Genomic DNA, 20,259 nt, shown 5'->3' with positions numbered 1-20,259 from the left:
GCGTGGACGGCTGCTGAAACTCCATCCTGGCCCGGACAATTTTAGCAAATTGGACGAGCCTCGGAGGATAAACTGTTTGTCCTTCCTGAGACGGGTCTGGAGAATTCACGGCTGTCTGACGTCAGTAAGTGATCCATTTAACAAACTTTTGTTTTAAGACGATTTAGAATATTTTCTGTGGTTTTATTGCAGAAAGAGAGGAGGCCGGTGAGGGTGTTCTCACGCGGGTTTGATGAGTCCAGGACTCATATAAAGAACTTATCTTAACACAGACGTGTGGTTTTTGCTCTGCAGAGTAGTTAATGTGATAAGGTTCTAAAGTAAGGCACTGATCAGTAAAAATGGGAAATGAAATTCAAAGACGGAAACAGGACTGAGCGGTCCAGCGAAGTACATGTACAAAGAATTTGGAGAAAGGGGAATAAAGTGTCTTCCATCATGGAGTAAGTTAGGTTTTCCAGAAAATGGTAGTTTTAGTACCAGGCAGATACAACAACTATATGAACAGTTAAAAGAAAAAGAGAAAAAGGGAAATAAGAAAGTCGACTGGAAGTGTTTTGAGTTGTGGAAAATTGAGGCGCAAGTTAGAGAAAGACAAAGTAAGTTAGGCAATAGTGTAAAGAAAACTGAAACGCCCATGAATATAGTGGGAAGAGAATATGGGTTAATATACTGTCAACCTTTTTCTGATAATATGTCAGGATGGACAAATGAGAGATGGCCCCGTGTAGGTAGTTTTCAGCCATGGGCCATACGATTATTACACAAAATGACAGATTCACTTAACCCAGAGGGAGATCCCGGGTGGGATTTTAAATATATGTGCAGATGTGTACGTGTGTGGGAGGAATGTGCTAAGAGGCATGAATCAGGATGGGGTAAGAAACCTGAACAGATGATGTTGAGCACTACTAAAGTGTATCCCGAATTAGATTGTCTTGCAGTAGCTATTGCTCCTGTGACTACCCCTCCGTCGCCTCCACCATATGGGGAGGGCCGGCCGGCTTATAATAGGCGTATAATAGGCGACGGGATGAGAAAAAGGGTGACATGGAGGGGATGCTCTCGCCGTCCCGCACAAGGAGAGGAGTGCGGTATGGTGGGGGTCGCTCCGCAGATCTTTCTGCCGTTCCACATCCCAAGTCCATGGAGGAGGGAGAGGGGGTGCTCCACATGCCAATGATTGAATGTCCTAATCCCCACACCGGTGATAATGAGGAACCTACTGTCCTCGTTTATCGCCCATGGAAATTAACTGAGTTGGCGGCAGTTATTGGGGAGCTGCCAAACCCCAAAACCAATGGGCGTAAGTACACAACAGCCCTGAGACGGCTAGTAGCACAAAGCAGACCCACGAGCGGAGAGCTAGAGACTATTTTTATAAAGACTTTGAAGCTTGATTATGCTTGATTATGGTGATGTAAGGGGAGATGGTCAAGATGAGTTTAGCCCTGACCACCCATACAGCAGCGACGCTGGCAGTATCTATCAGACCCAGCTTAATGCCATATGTCGCAGAATAAAGGCTAAATACCAGGGGAAAGTGGATTGGGTAGTGCTAAGGCGAAGTAACCAGAAACCCGGGGAAACCTGTAATGACTTTTTGGAGAGATTGACTCCTCTCTTCAGTAATCTTAGTGGCCTGTCTGAACCCCCAGCAGGAGAGGCAGGATCAGTTTATGAAACCCAACTCACTAACCTTTTTGTAGAGGGACTGCTTCCAGAAATAAGTGGCATGGTAAAAGCTACCTGTATAGGCTGGGACACTGCCCGATTAGCAGAAGTATGTCGCCATGTTTATCATGCTGAAAGACAGCTCACAGACAAGAGAGCGAAAAGCCCGAAAGGATAATTATCAGCTTCACCAGCTGCAAATGGCTCAGTTACAGTTTTACCAGAGTGACCAGAACAGAGGGAGAGGACAGCGCGTCCGGCGAGGCCAAAGAGGAAGAAGCAAAAGCCCGAGAGGGGACTTCAAGACTTGCTTCAAGTGTGGACAGACGGGACACTGGGCTCGTGACTGCCCCGAACACAACACAGCAAAACGAAGAAGCAACGGCAACAACTGGGATCTACCACCACCACCTCCACCTGAGGTAACCGTGAGCTCACCCTGGCAGGAGGAAAAAAGGGACTGACGTTCATCGCAAGCTGAGGTAGGGCCTGAGGGCACCGAGACTTTTATCTTATCTGCCCTCTCTCCCCCGTCTCAGCTACCCAAGGTCACTTTATACATAAATGGAGACCCTTATGAAATTTTATTGGCCACACATTTGTTAACAGAGACCCTATTTATAGGTTCTACCCGTCCTCAAAATCCATTTTAACAATAGGAGTAACAGGACATCCCACAAAGTCTTATTTTACTGCACCCCTGACAGTGGAATGCCAGCAGCATTGGTTTGGGCCTGGTAACCACTCCTTCCTCCTTTCTAAAGGGTACCCTGTTAATATATGTGGCAGAGATTTACTCTGCAAAATGGGCCTCACCATCGTCTGTTCAGAAAAAGGGCTTGAGCTAACCCGCAATGAAGACTGCTTGCCACGCACCATGTTGTTACAACACTCATCCACAGTCCCTGACTACTACTATAGCTGGGACTTAGTGCAGGATGAGGAACAAATGCCACAACTTCTTTTACAAGAAATAAAAAGACTGTAGTCAGGCCAAGGTGATTTTCAGGACGTGAGCAATTTACATTGTACAGCAGAGGTTCGTTTTGGAGGTCCAGAGGTCCAGATGAGGAATTTGAGATGGCGTTCAAGGAAAAAAGTAAACTTGGACTCGTATGCCTTCGGGGGTATGCCGAGGCTCCTACTGTATTTTCCTCTGCATTGCAGGACTGTCTCTCAGGGTTTGGGTTTAAAAACGGTAGTACACTAGTGCAGTATGTTGATGATTTGTTGATTTGCTCTCCAAGTGAATCTTGGAGCACTTGAAGCGCTTGCGTTCAGGATACTAAAGATCTTTTAAATGATCTTGCCAGTACTGGAAATAAAGTTTCACTATCAAAGCTGCAGCTTGTAAAAAAGAATGTACGATATTTGGGTCATGACATTTCTGCAAATTCATGCTCAATTGCGAATAACTGCGATCCAAAAAATTCCAAAACCCCGCACCAAGAAGGAAATGATGTCCTTCTTAAGCTGCACAGGTTACTGTAGGGCATGGATACCTGGGTATACAAAAATAGCACAGCCATTGTCTGACAGGGCGCACGCCTCAGGCCTGAATATGACTGACAGACTGACTTGTACTGAAGAAGCGGAAAACACTTTTGGTGAACTCAAGACTGCACTGATGTCTGCCCCTGCATTGGGCATTCCTGATATGACTAAGGGGTTTACTTTATGTGTTGACGAAATATCTGGTTTCTACGGTGCTGTCCTTTTACAAGAGCACAGAGACTGTCTTAAACCAGATGCTTATTATTCTCAGCGACTTACGTCTGTAACCAGAGGCCTCCCAACCTGCCTATGTGCTGTAGCGGCAGCAGCTGCAGCTGTCATGGCTTCTGCCTCTTTAGTTTGTTATCGTCCCGCTGAAGCTTTTGGTTCCACATGCTACGGCTTCTATCCTCCTTCAGAGTAAAACTTCAGATTTCTCTTCCGCGTCTACTCTTCACTACCATCATGTCCTTTTATCTCTGCGGCATGTTACTATCGAGCAATGCACAGTGTTAAACCCTGCAACCTTGTTGCCCACTCAGGACGAGGGGGAGCCACATGACTGCCTGGCGGCCATCACTTCTCAGGTAACGCCCAGGCAGGATCTCTCTTCTTCTCCCCTTCATAACTCTGAGTTGCTCTTCTATGTTGATGGGTCAGCTCGTAAGGACCCAACCACCGGATTGAGTCATGTGGGGTTTGCAGTGGTCTCTGACCACTCCACTGTCGAGGCTGCACACCTCCCTTCGCATTTATCTGCCCAGGCAGCCGAACTTTTGGCTTTAACAAGGGCTTGTGTCCTGGCAACCGGAAAGTCAGTTACTATTTACACTGATAGTAGATACGCTTTTGGAGTTGTGCATGACTTCGGTACTCTCTGAAAGAATAGGGGGTTTCTCACATCACAAGGCACACCGATCCAGCACTCCCTCCTGATAAGCAATTTGCTCGAAGCTATTTTGTTGCCCAGCTCTATTGCTGTGTGCAAGTGTGCAGCACACATCCACTTGCTGGATGAGATTTCAAGAGGCAACTCCAGGGCCAATGCTGCAGCAAAGGCGGCTGCAGTATCCCCTTTTTCTTCTGCACTTCTACTTCCCCTTCTTAGCCCTGAGCCCGCAATGGCTTCACTATCTGACATGCAGGCCCTGGCCATTCCGGCTGAAAAGGCAGTCTGGAAAAAGTCTGGGTTGTTTTCTAATGGGGTCTGGGTAGGCCCAACAGGGAAACCATGTCTTCCCCGACATTTCTTCCCCTATATTGCTAAAATGACACATGGGCTAGACAATGTGTCAAAAGGAGGGATGGTAAGTATGGTAAGTATGCACAACTTTTGCAGAGAAATTTTGTAATAAATGTCTCATTTGTGCACAAAACAATGTAGGACGAGGCACTAAAACTCAGGCCTCAGCCCACATGAGAATAGGGCTTCCAGAAGTAAAGGGGGAGGCCACAGACCTCACCCACTTAGATGAGTGTTTGGTAGCATATTGCCAGAAAATGTCTAAACTTGTTAGTGATATTCATAAACAGGTTAAAGCTGCACTGCCCGCACCAGACCAGGACCTCTGCCACACACTCCAGCCAGGAGACAGCCAGGAGAAAAACAGCAAGAAGCAGACTCCATTTCCCCCATTTAAATCTGTCGTGCGAGGCATGCTTTTTGAACGCATGAAGTAAATCCCACGATCGCTTTTGAACTTGGACAAAGTACTTCCAAAGGAGCGCTATGCGCAAAGATTTTACAAGCTCAACCCCCGCCGACGATTCGGTGTGAAGAAGCAGAACATTCAAGTTTCACAGACAGAAGCAGCACGCCATCACAGCCAACATTAAAACGGAGGGCACACTACGATTTGCATTGACACAAAAGTGATCTCGGCAGACGTCGTTCCCTGCATAACGCAAAAAGTGGCAAATCGCTTTTGGGTTGAGAGGACACAAGAAGGTTTTTGGTTTTTGCCTTGATGTCAAGCTGAGAAAGTATCTTTAAACACTTTGCTTAGTTTCTCGAGAGACTGCCAAAACACAGCTCCCTCCCTTTCATCTGAAGTCAGCTGAAAGGGGGTCTCAACAGAAGCACCTGGCAGTGGTGGGATTTGATCCCACACCCCCACAGAGACTGGGAGCCTTAATCCAGCGCCTTAGACCGCTTGGCCACGCTACCCGCTGTGCTCTTTCTCTTTGTCTCATTATTTGCCTGGAGGAAGCTGGGTGGGTTTTGCTCTTGTCGCCCGACTTAGTGGCGTTATGACCGTGGAACCGACTACACCTGCTTTTTCTGAGATGCTTTCCCTCTCATGACGAGATCTCGACTTCTTTAACACCTCTGGATAAAGATCTTCTGTGGAGCAGGTTTCAGACCTCTGCGTACAGCACCCTTGATGTCATTTTATTTTTACAGCAGCCGCATCCGGAAAGTTGTGTCTTTTACGTTTTATTTGAACAACAAAACTACATACAATACAAACAAGAGCACATATTATGTATCAAGAAAATCGTCAGGGGCACATGCTATAATACAATTACACTTTATGAAAAACTATTACACAAGGTAAATAAAGATAAGGGCCGCACAGCTTGTTCTTACATTTCGAAAGAGTCCGTAAATATCCCTTTACATCTATTTTGAACTGTTCAAACGTAGGACTCTTCCCAGACCATTTCACTTTATGCCACTTTCCTAAACGAGGATGCATCTCCTGTTTTAGAACTATTTTGGGCAGTATGGCTTATACAACACACCCACGGTATTCTAATGGTGGACTGCAGATCTGTGCTATAGTTCAGTCGAATTCGAAGGATCCAGCAATCGTACTGGATTTGACTGGGATTCTGAAATGTCTCTTGCAAAAGTATTCGGGTTTGCTTGAACCTTTGATAAAAAAAGTGATCTGATCTGAAACTACCCAGCTTACAATCTCTGAGGTAGTTGTCACTAAACTCGGACGTGATGTGGCACACATGTGCCATGTGTCTTTACTTTTGTAAAAAACTGGTATCGGGAAAAGTTTCTTAATATTTCTTTTGATTAGCATGGAAGAAAATGCGATCATTACCTATGGAATTTCCCGCCAGCGTGGAGCTTGAATTCACAACCTTGAGACTCAGTGTTCAAGAGTCACAGAAGAGGTCAGCCTGGTCTTCAGTTTGCCAACGATAAGCTCCGGCAGTGCTCCTCTGTAAAGCAGATTGTTCGGATCGGCTATGTGGGACGGCACTTCGATACTAAGATCGTTTGCAGCACACGCATGGTTTCCCCCTTCACGCAAAAAACATAGACGAAGGAAGCTCTCTTGTCTTGGGCTGCTGACTCCCGGATTTAAAGCGCTCTGGGTGCCAGCTAAGTCTCTAACAAGCACACTATAAAGACAGGAATTACACTTTGCTCACATCACGCATGGAATGGCGAGGCTACTTGATCCAATATTATCTAGTCTCACCTCATATGGTGCCGATTCCTGGTTTTCATTTAAGAAAGAGCACTGCAAACACCGTAAACAGTGCAAAACGTGTGATGAATGAAGTCTTTTCCCCCCTTTGTCTAAAGCAGAACACAGCGGAGTCATGCCGAGGGTTGTGAGATCAAGATTTCAGTGGAGCACTGTCGTCTACGTCTTTAGCTACATGATTTGGACATCCTCTTGTACACGGAAAGCAGATTGAGATCCTCTGACATGAAAAGTGCCAGATAAAAGCCATTTCTCATCCTTTCTCTTAGTGGTGGAGCTATGGCATGTAAATGAGGCAACTTGCAAAGCGAGCAGGCTCGGTGCACACCGAACGCAGATGTCTCAGAGCAGTTGAGACGTGTCCAAGTGGCTGTCAAAGGACAGTACTTTGCCGGCGCATTGGCTTAGTTGGCTAAAGCGCCTGTCTAGTAAACAGGAGTTCCTGGGTCTGATTCCCAGCGGTGACTTTCTTCCTGTCTTACTGTACAGAATTTATCCTTACGGGCAAATCCCATGCCTTTTAATTCAGGTGAATGCAAGTGTTTGTTTCCTTTCTGGAACAACTTGTTTTGAAAGAAATCTATACAGCTTGCGAAAGATGAAACACAAATCTTGCTTATCAGTGAAGAAGAGGTACTCCCAGCAGGCCAGCTAATACCAGCAAAGTTTTTTTTTCACCCTAACCCAGAGAATGGAGAAAAGCGAGGCGCCTATGGCTCTGCACTGTAATCAGTTCGCGAGTTCGGCGGTTAGCTGAAAGAGTGGTAAATGGAGCTCGCCCCAGCCCGTCCTTATTCTTTTAAAGAGGATAAAAAATTAACTTCGCCGCCATTACTATCAGCTTTAAAAGACTGCCATGGGCACGGAAAAAAACACACTACAGATGACTTTTCTGGAACCGAAGCAGAGATTCCTTTACGAACCAACTGATAAAGCTCAGCCAGTGAATACTGTTAACAGAATGTGAAAGCACGATCAACTTTGTAACTGTTACCACAGGAAAAACAGCAAGAAGCAGGCTCCATTCCCCATTTAAATCTGTCGTGCGAGGCATGCTTTTTGAATGCATGAAGTAAATCCCACGATCGCTTTTGAACTTGGACAAAGTACTTCCAAAGGAGCGCTATGCGCAAAGATTTAACAAGCTCAACCCCCGCCGACGATTCGGTGTGAAGAAGCAGAACATTCAAGTTTCACAGACAGAAGCAGCACGCCAGCACAGCCAACATTAAAACGGAGGGCACACTACGATTTGCATTGACACAAAAGTGATCTGGGCAGACGTCGTTCCCTGCATAACGCAAAAAGTGGCAAAGCGCTTTTGGGTTGAGAGGACGCAAGAAGGTTTTTGTTTTGTGCCTTGATGTCAAGCTGAGAAAGTATCTTTAAACACTTTGCTTAGTTTCTCGAGAGACTGCCAAAAAGCAGTTCCCTCCCTTTCGTCTGAAGCCAGCTGAAAGGGGGTCTTGACAGAAGCACCTGGCAGCGGTGGGATTCGAACCCACACCCCCGAAGAGACTGGAGCCGTAATCCAGCACCTTAGACCGCTCGGCCACGCTACCCGCTGTGCACTGTCTCTTTGTCTCAATACTTGCCCGGAGGAAGCCGGGTGGGTTTTGCTCTTGTTGCCCGACTCAGTGGCGTTATGACCGTGGAAACGACTGCACCTGCTTTTTCTGAGATGCTTCCCCTCTCATGGCGAGATCTCGACTTCTTTAACACCTCTGGATAAAGATCTTCTGTGGAGCAGGTTTCAGACCTCTGTGTACAGCACCCTTGATGTCATTTTATTTTTACAGCAGCCGCATCCGGAAAGTTGTGTCTTTTACGTTTTATTAGAACAAAAAAACTACATACAATACAAACAAGAGCACATATAACGTATCAAGAAAACCATCAAGGGCACATGCTATAATACAATTACACTTTATGAAAAACAATTACACAAAGGTATTCGGGTTTGCTTGAACCTTTAAAAAAAAGTGATCTGAAACTACCCAGCTTACAATCTCTGAGGTAGTTGTCACTAAACTCGGACGTGATGTGCCAGACATGTGCCGTGTGCCTTTACTTTTGTAAAAAACTGGTATCGGGAAAATTAAAGTCGAAACCCAAAACAGTAACATATTTAAGAGTAAATGCCTCCTAATAGCTAGCAAGCGCTCCTAGTTAGTAAAGTTGTTTGTGTCCCTGCCTGTCATGCGGGAAACCGGGGTTTGATTACCGACGGGGAGACAGCTAGCTTTTTTATGATCAGATTCCAGTCTTTAATGCTGTGTGTGAGAGTTTACGTAACTTTCCTTTTCTCACATTTTCTGACGACTATTCCGAAGGACCGCCCTGTCAACTCCTAATACTTTTCAAAAATCTGCCTGCATGTTTGATTAGTTTTGTTTTACTTAGAAAAAGTTCAATATCGATCATAACTAAAGAAAATTATGATCAGAAACAAAAACAAAATGTTGAAGATGCAACTCGATCATGAATCAGAGCTGGGTGACATGGGCTTCTGTTCTGATATGGTTGTACGAGAAACAGGAGGAATCTCTTCTCTCCTATGGAGCATGAGCTGAATCAGGAATGAGACATGTCATATATCAACACATGACCTACATCGTAAAACTAAAACTAAAATAAAAACTAACATTAAGTTATCAGAGACATCCATTTATATACAAACAAGAGACAGACAAAGCAATAATTCTACATTAACTTGTCCTGCACTGATCAGACTAATTGAAATGGTCTGATTCAGAGCCTGTGCAGCTCGTGCTAATACAACAACACCAGTATTGAACCCTCAGCACCATACTGACTACTGAGCACAAGTTCAGCTGCTCTCCAGCTTTGTTACGCATGTTTTTTTATTGCAAATGGAGCTGATCTCCAGACAGTACAGTGTTAGTCAGCAGCCTCTACTAATAATACATCGCCCATCTCCAAAATCTCTAGGTAAAAAAAACACATTTTATACATTTGTCTGTTTAAAGATATAATCTCTTTAAAAAAGACAAAGGGTTTGTGTGTCAATTGTTTCGAATTAATTTCGAACGCAAAGAAAAGTAGTTTTCTTCCAAGAAATCACACATTTGTCGCATCCTCCATACTATACTTCTCTCTTGTAGTAGTAAAGCATTTTGATTTAAACTGAACAATATATTAAATGTTTCATCTATACACTTACGATTAACATAGGCAGCCTTGAACGGATTGCGGAAATCAAATATACAGATGGATTCAGAGTGTGCTTTCCAACTTTTGTGTAACATTTTCCTTTGATAGGGCGGAGTTGTTTTTAAAATCTGGATTAAATAAAAAGGAGTGACGTCAGTGTAAAAACAGCTTTCCTTCATGGGGAACAACAGTTGTGTTCCATATTTCTAATTATTTTGGTTTCAAGATAGCAATTTAGTATGAAACATAAAAGCCAGCTGGATAAATCTGTTACACGTCATTTACAATGGTCTTTCAACTAATAGCCCGTGCAGGGATCAAACCCCAACTGTTGTTGCGAGTTGCATAAGGCTCTGCAACATGCAGATGAGAAACTAACCTCTGCTTCTTCATTATATACACAGTGAGCTATATTTGCGAGCCTACTGCCCCCTGCGGGCTCTGTATTTGATTGCGGTACAAGACCGGCCGTGGAGGTAAAGTGAGACGGGTGTGTACATTAAAAGGCTCATAGCGTCCCTGGGAAGGCTCAAACCACCACCCTTTTTGTTAACAACCGAGTCACAAAGACTCATGTACAGCTTAACACTCCTCGGTCTCAGTGAAAGTGATACACTCCGTAAAATTTCTGGAGAATCATTTGTCAATTTCCCTACGGGATTAATAAAGTATTATCTATCTCTCTTAAAGGAAAATCGCCAACAGTGGCCGATATCTATTGGAGTTTTTTTCATTCTATACTGCAATTTCTGAAGGGTACAGGCTTGGGGAATTGGACCTTATGGTGAAGGCTGCGGGCTCAGCAGCAGCAGAACCTGATCAGTATTGGTTGACTCCGATATACTTTGACAACTTAACTTCTGTTAAGTGATTAACCATGCGACCAATGCTCTTCCAATAGCCTGCCACCTGTGGAGACTGAAAGTGCTCAAATGAAATGTACAGAACAGAGGGTGCAGTCTAAAAGAGACATTAGATTTAGAAAATGATTTAACTCTGAGCAGAAGAGTGAGGGAAGATCATTTTCCGAGTCCTCAGGTAGGTTCTCCCATGGGTTTAGATGTCTCCAATATATGTGATTTTACTGACCAAGCTTTAGAACCAGAGACTCAAGGAAGGCAGGTGGAGATATATCCTATGGATTGTGGGGGTGGTGGAGGAGGAGACAATTAAAGCAAAAGGGGGGGGAGGCCTGTATAGTAGGTGTCACCTACTGAATGATTGTAGCCAGAGCTTTTAGTCTCCCCTGGTCCTACTTAAGTATGGCTCTTAATATTGTGTCCATAAATGTGAGAAGCATTCGGTCCAAGTTAAGGGCAAGGAATATACTATAATTTGTGAGGAAGGTAAATGCTGATATTGTGTTGTTACAGGAGTGTGGGTTACCCTTTAAAAACGGCTATAAGGATATGGAAGAACTGGGGACATTGGGCCCATCAATCTGGAGTGGGTCCAAAGAAAATAAATCTGATGGTATAGCTGTTCTAATTAAAAATAAGATGGTACGTCAGCACCTTGTAGTGAAACCAGGGAGCGCACTGGTGGTGTATCTGGGTTTCATGAATGTCTAATTTAAACTCTTAAATATATATTGTCTGAGTTGCTCACATGACAGATATGTCCTAATTCAGGAACTGAGTATATTGATTGGGATGGGAACCAGTGGTTTTAGCTGGGGATTTTAATTCTCTTTTAGAAAGAGAAGGCAGAATGAGGGGCGAGAGGCGGGTCCAATTTGATAAATCATCAATATTATTGCAAACATTATGTAAAGATTTTAAACTGAAAGATGGCTTCAAACTTCATAGTCAGGGGAGGGCAGGTTTCACACGGCACTAGTCTAATGGGACCCAAGCCTCACACATTTTGTTCTGATACGTGATTTTACTTGCACGACCGCAGGCCTAACCCCTGTTTTTTTTTCTCTGACCATTGTCTGCTGTCATGTACAATTTTTATTCCTTGTTACTGTGGGGAAGGGTGTGTGGAAGCTTGATATTTTGCTTCTGGAAGGTGAGGAAGTGACACACAGGTTCAGGGAAAGATATAAGGAATGGCGGTCTTTGTATGACCTGTTTGGCACAAGAGCACAGTGGCCGACCCTGCGCTCTGACCCCCAGCTTCTCTCCCTGTCTGTGTGTCTCATGGAGTTAGAAAGACTACAAGCTGTGCAAACTTCCAAATCTTTAACATCATTTCAAGGGTGTATGATAGATCATTCACAAGATCAAATGGCTGTTTATTATTGTAAGAACTGTAGTTCACTACTGCTCTTTTTACTCTTTTGCATGCATTATACAGCCGTTAAGTGCATTTAGAACCTAAGAGATATCCAACTGATTAACCTGTCTGATGACTGTAAAATGGGTTGTGACTTTTGGCAAAGTTTTTTGCAACATTATTTGTTTCATGAATACCATGAATACCATCATCTCTATAACAACTTTCCTGTACCCTGAACATATGTTTTAAATTGCTTGATCCCATTTGGTGCAACCTTTCCGTTGTACTCGTAATGTGTTGTTTGCATTAGGAGTGTGTTAAATAAGCAGAAAAGAAGCCCGTTTCTTCTACTGCTTCTGATCTTATACAGTGGTCAGAATCTCTCATCCAAAAGCTGATGAGTGGGAGGGGGGGAAATTAGTGCGTAAAAAAACATTAAAGAGCATAAGGGTTTTCATCACATGGACTTGTTTGACTGTTTAGGATTAATGTTTTGGTGCTAGATCAATTAAAGGACAACAACCAGAAACACTGGTTCTCAGACTGAACGCATTCTCCTTCAATAATCTTTTTTACCAACAGGTGAGTGGAGTTGCCATGGGCACCAGAATGGGACCCAGCTATGCCAATATCTTTGTTGGCTGGGTAGAAGAACGCTTCTTCGCTTCCTACACTGGCTATGTCCCTGACCTCTACAAGCGATATATTGATGACTGCGTCAGTGCCGCCACATGCTCCAACGATCAGCTTAAGTGCTTCCTGCACCATTTCACCAACTTCCACCTGTCCCTCAAATATATAGTTAACATATCTTCCACTACTCTTCCGTTTCTGGACATCAACTTCTCCATCAACTACCCCAGACTCTCCACTTCTGTTTATTACAAACCCACGGATTCACACAGCTATCTCTTGTTTTCACCCCAAACATACTAAAAATTCTCTCCCTTTTTCACAGTTCCTTCGGCTACAACAAATATGCAGCAACGACATCGACTTCCAGAATCAAACCCTCAAAATCTACTCCTTTTTCATCAACAGAGGATACTCCAGCAGTATTATTGACAGGGCCCTTGCCCGAGCCAAAAACACCCCTCGGACCATCAACCCAATCAGGAACTCCCACCATAACAACCGCATTCCTTTGGTGCTTCCCTAACACACTTCCTATCCCCAGGACTGTTAACGACAACTTTTCCATCCTACAGGATGATCCCTCCATTGGGGCCCTCTTTTCTGACCGCCCCATCATCTCATATCGCCAATCACCTAATCTGCGCAACCTTCGTGTTCACAGCTCCCTTGACCGCTCTCAGCAACCATCCACACCAGGTACTTTCCCCTGCAACAGAGCTCGCTGTATCGCCTGCAAGTACACATCCAACACCACACTCATTCAAGGCCCCTCAGGACAATTCTGGATCACCCAGATGGCATCTTGTACCTCCAGCAACCTTATTTACTGTATCTCTTGCAGTAAATGCCCAGTTTCTCTCTATATTGGAGAAACAGGAAGGAGACTTGGAGACCGCTTCAGAGAACATGTCAGGGCTGTGAAGATTGAAGATCTCTCCAAAAACCACTGTTTCTCATTTCACCTCTGATGGCCATGACCACTCTAATCTCTCCATCTGTGTTCTCAAAGATGGTTTTCTGAACTCATACATTAGAAAGACTACCGAAACCAAACTTATCCTGCAGCTAGGATCACACCTTCCCCCTTCTCTAAACAACAGACTACTATTCTACTAAATTTTCTCCATTCATTGGAAGTTGTATTTCACACATCTCAACACCTATTCTGACTTCACACCTCTTGATTGCCCTCTCTTTCTGTCCCCTGCTCCCATCTCTCACTCCTCCTCCCTCCCAGCCTTTGTTCTCCCACTACATTACCTTTGCCTACTGCCTTCTCTCTCTCACACCTGAAGAAGGCTCCACAGCCGAAACATTGTTTTCTCTCTTCTTTTTTTTTCAGCCTGGAATAAACCTATTACTTGTTCCTTAACAACCGGAAACAATATCTTCGGTCTTTCCAGAGCTGTAAGTAGTCATTCCAAGTTTATTAACTTGTCTCTGTGCTTGTATGTACTCTTCAATAGCCACTGATGTTATTTACAGCAACTATTTTTAAAAATAAATTAGCATTTTTTTGGACTTCCTTTAAAGAATTGGCACATTTGGCAGAGCGGTGGCTCTGTGGCTAAGGATCTGCACCTGTGGCTGGAAGGTTGCTGGTTTACATCCCACGGTCAGCAGAGGAATCCTACTGTCACGGATGTCCAAAGGGACTCACCGTGGGGAGCAGGAGAGCGGAAAAAGACCCATATGCGTAGCGGCAAGACGGGAAAAAGGCCCGGGCTCATTAGTGCAAAGAGTTCAGGAATGCCGTATAGAAACCTATGCCCTTAGGGAGCGGATGTGGGGCGCCCTGGTGCTAGGCGGGTCTCAGGACATCCGAACGTCAATGCTGAGTGAGGACAGAGTGCAAGACCCGGAAATATATAGCCCAAGGGAAAGAGAAAGACCGGAAGGACGGCAGACCGGAAACTAGGGACGGGACAGAGAAGGAGCGCCCTCTGGCTGCAGAGGGCGTGACACCTACTCCATTGGGCTCCTGAACAAGGCCCTTAACCCCAACTGCTCCAGGGGTGCCATATAAATGGCTGACCCTGTGCTCTGACCCCCAGCTTCTCTCCCTGTATGTGTGTCTCAAGGAGAGCAAGCTGTGGTATGCAAAATAGGAATTCCTAATGCAAGAAATTGTATATGGTCAATACAGTGATCATATCTTATTGGCACATGGTAATCTCCAAGGAACAAGTAATAGGTTTATTCCATGCTGAAAAGAGAAGAAGAAAACACAATGTTTTGACCATGGAGCCTTCTTCAGTTATGATTTGATTTTTTACAATCATACCCACACAAACTTTGCAATTTTTAAAAATCTTGCAAACACAACCCAGATATGTTGACTTTAAAAAAAACAAAAACAATTTGGGGGGTATTTTTTTTAAGAAACACATACTTCTTTTCTAGTTTTTTATGTGGCTGTGACTGTCAGAAATCCTCAGTGAAAAGGTATGCAGATCCTGTGCAGATGTAAGTAGTTATTGAGACAGGCGAACAATCCAGAACGTCAGGCGAGGTCCAAGGTTGAGAGGCAAAAGAGAGTCCATAACCAGTAAGCGAGATTCAGAGTGAACGCGAGGTAGAGCTCTCAAAGAGAAGACTCAATACCGAGTAGCGGGAAGCGGGTTTGAATGGTTAAAACAGTGCTGCTTGCCGCACAGTAGAGCATGTGCTGGTGGATTAACACATGTTGAACTCCACCAGTTGGCTGGTGGTCGTGACATTGACAGAATGCTGTTTTGTGATTGATGCTATATCAAAATATAAGGTCCCTCAAAAATTAAACACAGAAATAAAAACATTGAATGGATTTGTACATCTGTTGCACTCCTACACTATTAACATCCATTGGGAGTTGAATTTCAATTATGTTTCCACTTCATTCAGATGTGTTCCCTATTTTTCAGATTGTTGGCAATGCCACATGTTAAAGGAGGACAGAGAAGTAGGAGGCCAGAGCTGTGGTCAAGGGCTGGTGGAGTAGGGAATGAGATCAAAGAATTTCTGAAGTTTTTTAAGCTAGAAAAAAAAATTAGGTGGCATGACAATATGTGGTCAACACTGTCAAACAGAGTCCTTGGAGAGGATTGCTGCAGCAACAGGAAATGGTTATCAGTGATTTGGCATGAAGATAGAAAAAAAGTAAGAATCCAAGTGCTTAGGGTGCAGAAGGAGGTGAGTATTGGTAAGGATTCACAACCAGATGACAGTACACAATCTATAGTCCATATTTCAAGTCAAAGTGAGGGACATAGTTTGGAAGGCAACACAGAGCTCAGAATTTCATCAGAAGATACAGAAGATGCATGGGCTGCACACGGCAGCACAGACAGTGGTGACATGTTTGAAGGAGAAAAAATCTGTGTAGAATCAGACAAAAATCCTGAAGAGCACAGTGAATATTCCCAGGGGGCAAGCTTACCTGGGACGTCACCTCAGGATAAAAGGGGATTAAGAAAGATTATGTCTGTGCCTAAAACTTTCCAAGTATGTCTGAAGGCTGAACGATGGAGAAAAATACCACCTCTAAAAGGTACATCTAAACTAAGATGACCATGGACCCATATGTTATATAGCGAGTTCAGGAAGATTAATCATTGCTGCCCAATAGCCTTCAAATACCAATACATCAGGAAAGAGAACAGCAGAAAAAAAACTTTCTTATAATTAAAGCAGTCTGTACTTTCAGTTCCTACCTTCAGTACCTTCAGTTCAGTACTTTCAGTTCCTGTAATGTAAAATACACAATGACAACAAGACAAACCAATGGGCAATGATGACATCACAATTGATGTTGTACGAGTAGGGCAAATACAACACAGTGAAAGGGAAACACAATTTCGACTGGCACGTCAGCCTTATCGTTGAAAGATTGCCCGTGCCCTCACAAAAGGAATCAGCAATGTGTACTACAGGCAGCTGAACAGAACTCCGCTTGCTGAAATTGCAGCAGCCAATTTATCTAGGGCTCACAAGCAAGTATTAAACTTGCTCGGCAAGTTCGGCATTTCATTTATTCTGCGGAAACATCGTATCGGAATGAACTGCCCGAGATAAAAGAGTAATTGCGGCTTCGTTTTTACAGAGCATTGCGTTGTTCTGTTCATGCTGACTACACGCTTTAGATTTGTCATTTACTGCAAGCGTTGCTTTCCAGGTTTTTCTGAAATTCCTCGCATTTGAGCCAGCACTAAAATATTTCATTCCCGTCGCTGAATACATCGTGGAAACGGTATTTGCAACGGAATGCTGTCACACATGAAACCTCTTTGTTATTCGGTTCTGAAGTTTGAAAATGAAAATAAAATGGGGGTCACTTCATAGGCTTGAAAGAAGTCCAAGCAGCATAAAAACCCGCGAATTCTCACAAATTGCATTGTGCTGCACCTTTCTTCTGCTGCTGTTATAAATAAGCCTTAAACATTTGAATGCATACCTTACTGCTGCTAATCACATTCACGTGTTTACGAAGCTTTTTTCTGTCCGTTATGTTTTTGCTAAGCAGTTTCTCCGTTTCCCTCGTACTGTGATTGTCAGTGAGCACAACAAGACAACAAGACTGAAACAGTGTAAAGGCAGGTAAAAAAGACAGGGTAAAACGCCTGACTGTCGGGAGTGGGATTTGAACCCGTGCCTCTATTTGGAGAGTGAACACAAAGCTTAAAAGACACGAATCTGTAAATTTGCTGTTTTAGCATGACATGGAAAACGGTACCGGAGCGTTCGGGTCCGGACTACAAGACTCAGAAACAGTTTTTATCCCCGCACTATTAAACTATTAAACTCCCAGCCTCTCTCACTCTCTCCTCACCTCTCACCTGTGATCTGAACCTCACAGTGCCTTCTTTCTTACCAAAAACCCAAACACACATTGAAAATCTACCTCTACCATACATGTCAAAAGCTCACTCCCCATCATTTCTATCCCTTTATTTCATTCTTTTGATGCATGTTTTTGCACATAACCTGTTACCTTTTTGTTGTTTTGCACACTGCCTGTTGTTGTTTTTTGCACATCAGCTGTTGTCTCTGTCTTTCTTTTGTTATACAATTGTATTGTTGTTGTGTTTTTTTCTTTGTACTACTTATGTCCGAGAGCTAGCTAAATAGCATTCCGTTATACCATATACCTGCGTATGAGTATAATGACAATAAACTTGAACTTGAACTTGACTTAGTCTTGCAGGCAGTATATTATTTTATATTATTTTATTTACTTGTTTAAAAAAACATGGTCTTCTCGTTCCTAAGTCAGATTCTTAGTGCTTTAGTTACTTCCAACCTGGACCGACAGCTCACCGGATCTGTTTGTGATCAGACCATGGAGTGGGGGGCTGTACCAAGTGCACGTTCCTTCCCAATGCTGAGGCGATCATTCGGAAGATGGGTGTGAAGAGAGACAAGCTTTGTTGACTAATAATCAAGGCAGGATATGCACTAATCACTGGCAACAGTTATGTTCTCTTACTATTGAGACTCACACACTGCTAGTTTTTTTTGAAGACTTTGAAACAGGCACAGGTGGGGTTTGAAACCACAGCCTTTGGTTTATGAGACCGACACCTTACCACTTGGCCAAGGCACCTTCAAGCAAATGTAGGAATAATGTTGTTCAAATTATTTTTTTTCTGAATCTGGTTTACATCGCCTGGAGGCAGCAACAACAATAAAAGGGATACTTAACAAGGAGATACGCTGTAGCAGTGTGACTCCAACAGATGCTCCTGAAGAGGCTCAAGGTTTAAGCCAGCTCCTAAGAGCGCTCGGCCGTGTTACTTTCAACAGCGGCTCTTCAGCTCTCTTTTGACCTAGTGGTTTTATAACGTGTGGAAACGACCGCAACTTCGTTTTCTGAGATGCTTTCTCTCACGTGGTGAAATCTCGACCTCTTTGGCATCTCTGGCTTTTGTTCTTCTGTAGAGCAGGCTTTCACACCTCTGCTTATAGTGCCCTTGAAGTCATTTTATTTTTACAGGAAGACGCATTCCCTAACGATCTCTCCTGTTTTAGAAATGTTTCATAAGGCGTGTTTGATTCAATGGACAAACAGTATACTAATTGTACAATGCAGATCTATGCGGCATTCGTACTGTCTTTGACTGGGATTCTGAAATACTTCTTGAAAAGGTATTCAGATTTTCTTGAACCTATAATAAAAACACAGACCTGAAACTCCCTAGCTTCCAATCTCTGATGTTGCTGTCCTTAAACTCGGACGTGATGTTCTGCAGACGTGCAGTGTGCCTTTACTCTCGTTGTTTTCAAAACGACCTCCATTGTCGGGCGCAGTTAAAGTGGAACTGGCCTGACTGCACAGGAAAGTACGGAATGATAAAATGTTTCTACGGCTCAAAATGTCCCTGTAGACCCTCGTCATGTCTCTGTGAGGAACGGGCAGGTAGAGAGGTTTAACAGATGCTCATGATGTTTCACACGGGTGTTACCTGTTGTAGTGTTTCAAAAGATGTGTTAGCGGACCACAGATTATCTTGAAAAGATTTGGGTTTGCACTGGCTGGGATTCAAACCTGACTCAATTATTTGGAAGGCGCCTGTACCACCAACGCACTTCCGAGAAGCACCTGCAAATTATCACACTCCTCTCTCTCACCTACAAAGTTATGGAGACACAGACGTCCAATGAAAGCTCAAGGCTCCACTCAAGGCTTTATTCACTCAAGGCTCCACTCTTTTGTTGTGATGTCATTTTAATTAATATTAGCTTTGATAAGGTGTCATTTTTGCCTCTAAAAAGGTAAAGTCTGCTCCTTTCTTCCTGGTATAGAAAGAACGTGTTCCATCTTTGTTTAAAAACACCACTAAAAGTAAATTATTCAGCTCTACCGCCTGTGTGCATTGACAAGACACCTCAAAAGGACATATTAAATAAGAACACGATCCTTCCTGTTACCATTCCTGTGGTTGGGGCGTCGTTTCACCCTTTTACATTAAATCATCAGCACTGCTGTTTTTCTATGCATAGTTTAATCAAGAGCACTTAAAAGATGCAAAAAGCTTACAAATAAAATAGAATTGAAAGACAGTCGAGTAAGGAGGTAGAAAAAAAGCACTCCCCCGTCTGGGAATCAACCACCGTCGCCCATGTAACTGGATGTAAAAATAACAGATTAATTTGTGCACAGTCTCTTGAAGCTTCGATGCCATTATTTTTCCTTCCTTATTTTTTCATTCCTATGAATTTACTCTGTAGTAGAAGAAACGCGAAAGTGGGAAACTGCAGGCATTCTTCATGAGTGGTGTGATCAGTGAGCATTAGCACATCTCTTAGTCTGTTCCGTAAACTTTTCATCGGGGATGTAGCTCAGTGGTAGAGCGCATGCTTCGCATGTATGAGGTCCCGGGTTCAATCCCTGGCATCTCCAGGTGCTTTATATTACAGTACTCACATCGCAATCTTCTGGTGAGTGAGAACTCTTTGCTTGTGTTCAGAGAGAGCCAGGTTTACACAAATAAATGCAGGCACACTCGACGTGCTGCAGAGTTGCGCTGCTGTTTTAAATGTACCTCTTTTAGTTCTGTTAAATCCTAAATTATTTGAACTAATAATTTAGTTCAAATTCAGGAAATCCTGAGATTGATTCACACTTGTC

General features: G+C 43.6%; 1 protein-coding gene, 2 non-coding genes and 1 pseudogene across 3 annotated transcripts; 3 read left to right on the top strand and 1 right to left on the bottom strand.

Moving 5' to 3' along the window:
• Positions 1–355: 355 nt before the first annotated feature.
• Positions 356–1,183, top strand: LOC148663647 (uncharacterized; the record flags this gene model as incomplete). Its single annotated transcript, XM_088630880.1, has 1 exon — positions 356–1,183. A coding segment is annotated over one exon (828 nt), but the record flags the coding sequence as incomplete, so codon positions are not given.
• LOC148663646 (uncharacterized) lies at positions 1,180–2,237 on the top strand (annotated as a pseudogene).
• Positions 2,238–8,100: 5,863 nt separating this feature from the next.
• Positions 8,101–8,182, bottom strand: trnar-acg (transfer RNA arginine (anticodon ACG)). The gene has a single exon. It is a non-coding gene; the product is annotated as a tRNA-Arg (tRNA).
• An 11,777-nt stretch (positions 8,183–19,959) lies between these two features.
• Positions 19,960–20,031, top strand: trnaa-cgc (transfer RNA alanine (anticodon CGC)). The gene has a single exon. It is a non-coding gene; the product is annotated as a tRNA-Ala (tRNA).
• The last annotated feature ends 228 nt before the right edge of the window (positions 20,032–20,259 follow it).

This window comes from Lepisosteus platostomus, chromosome 5 (genome assembly GCF_059453375.1).
Source record: "Lepisosteus platostomus isolate fLepPlt1 chromosome 5, fLepPlt1.hap1, whole genome shotgun sequence".
Classification (NCBI taxonomy): Eukaryota; Metazoa; Chordata; class Actinopteri; order Semionotiformes; family Lepisosteidae; genus Lepisosteus; species Lepisosteus platostomus.
Note: the sequence above shows the minus strand (reverse complement) of the source record. Positions and strands in the feature narration are given on the sequence as shown.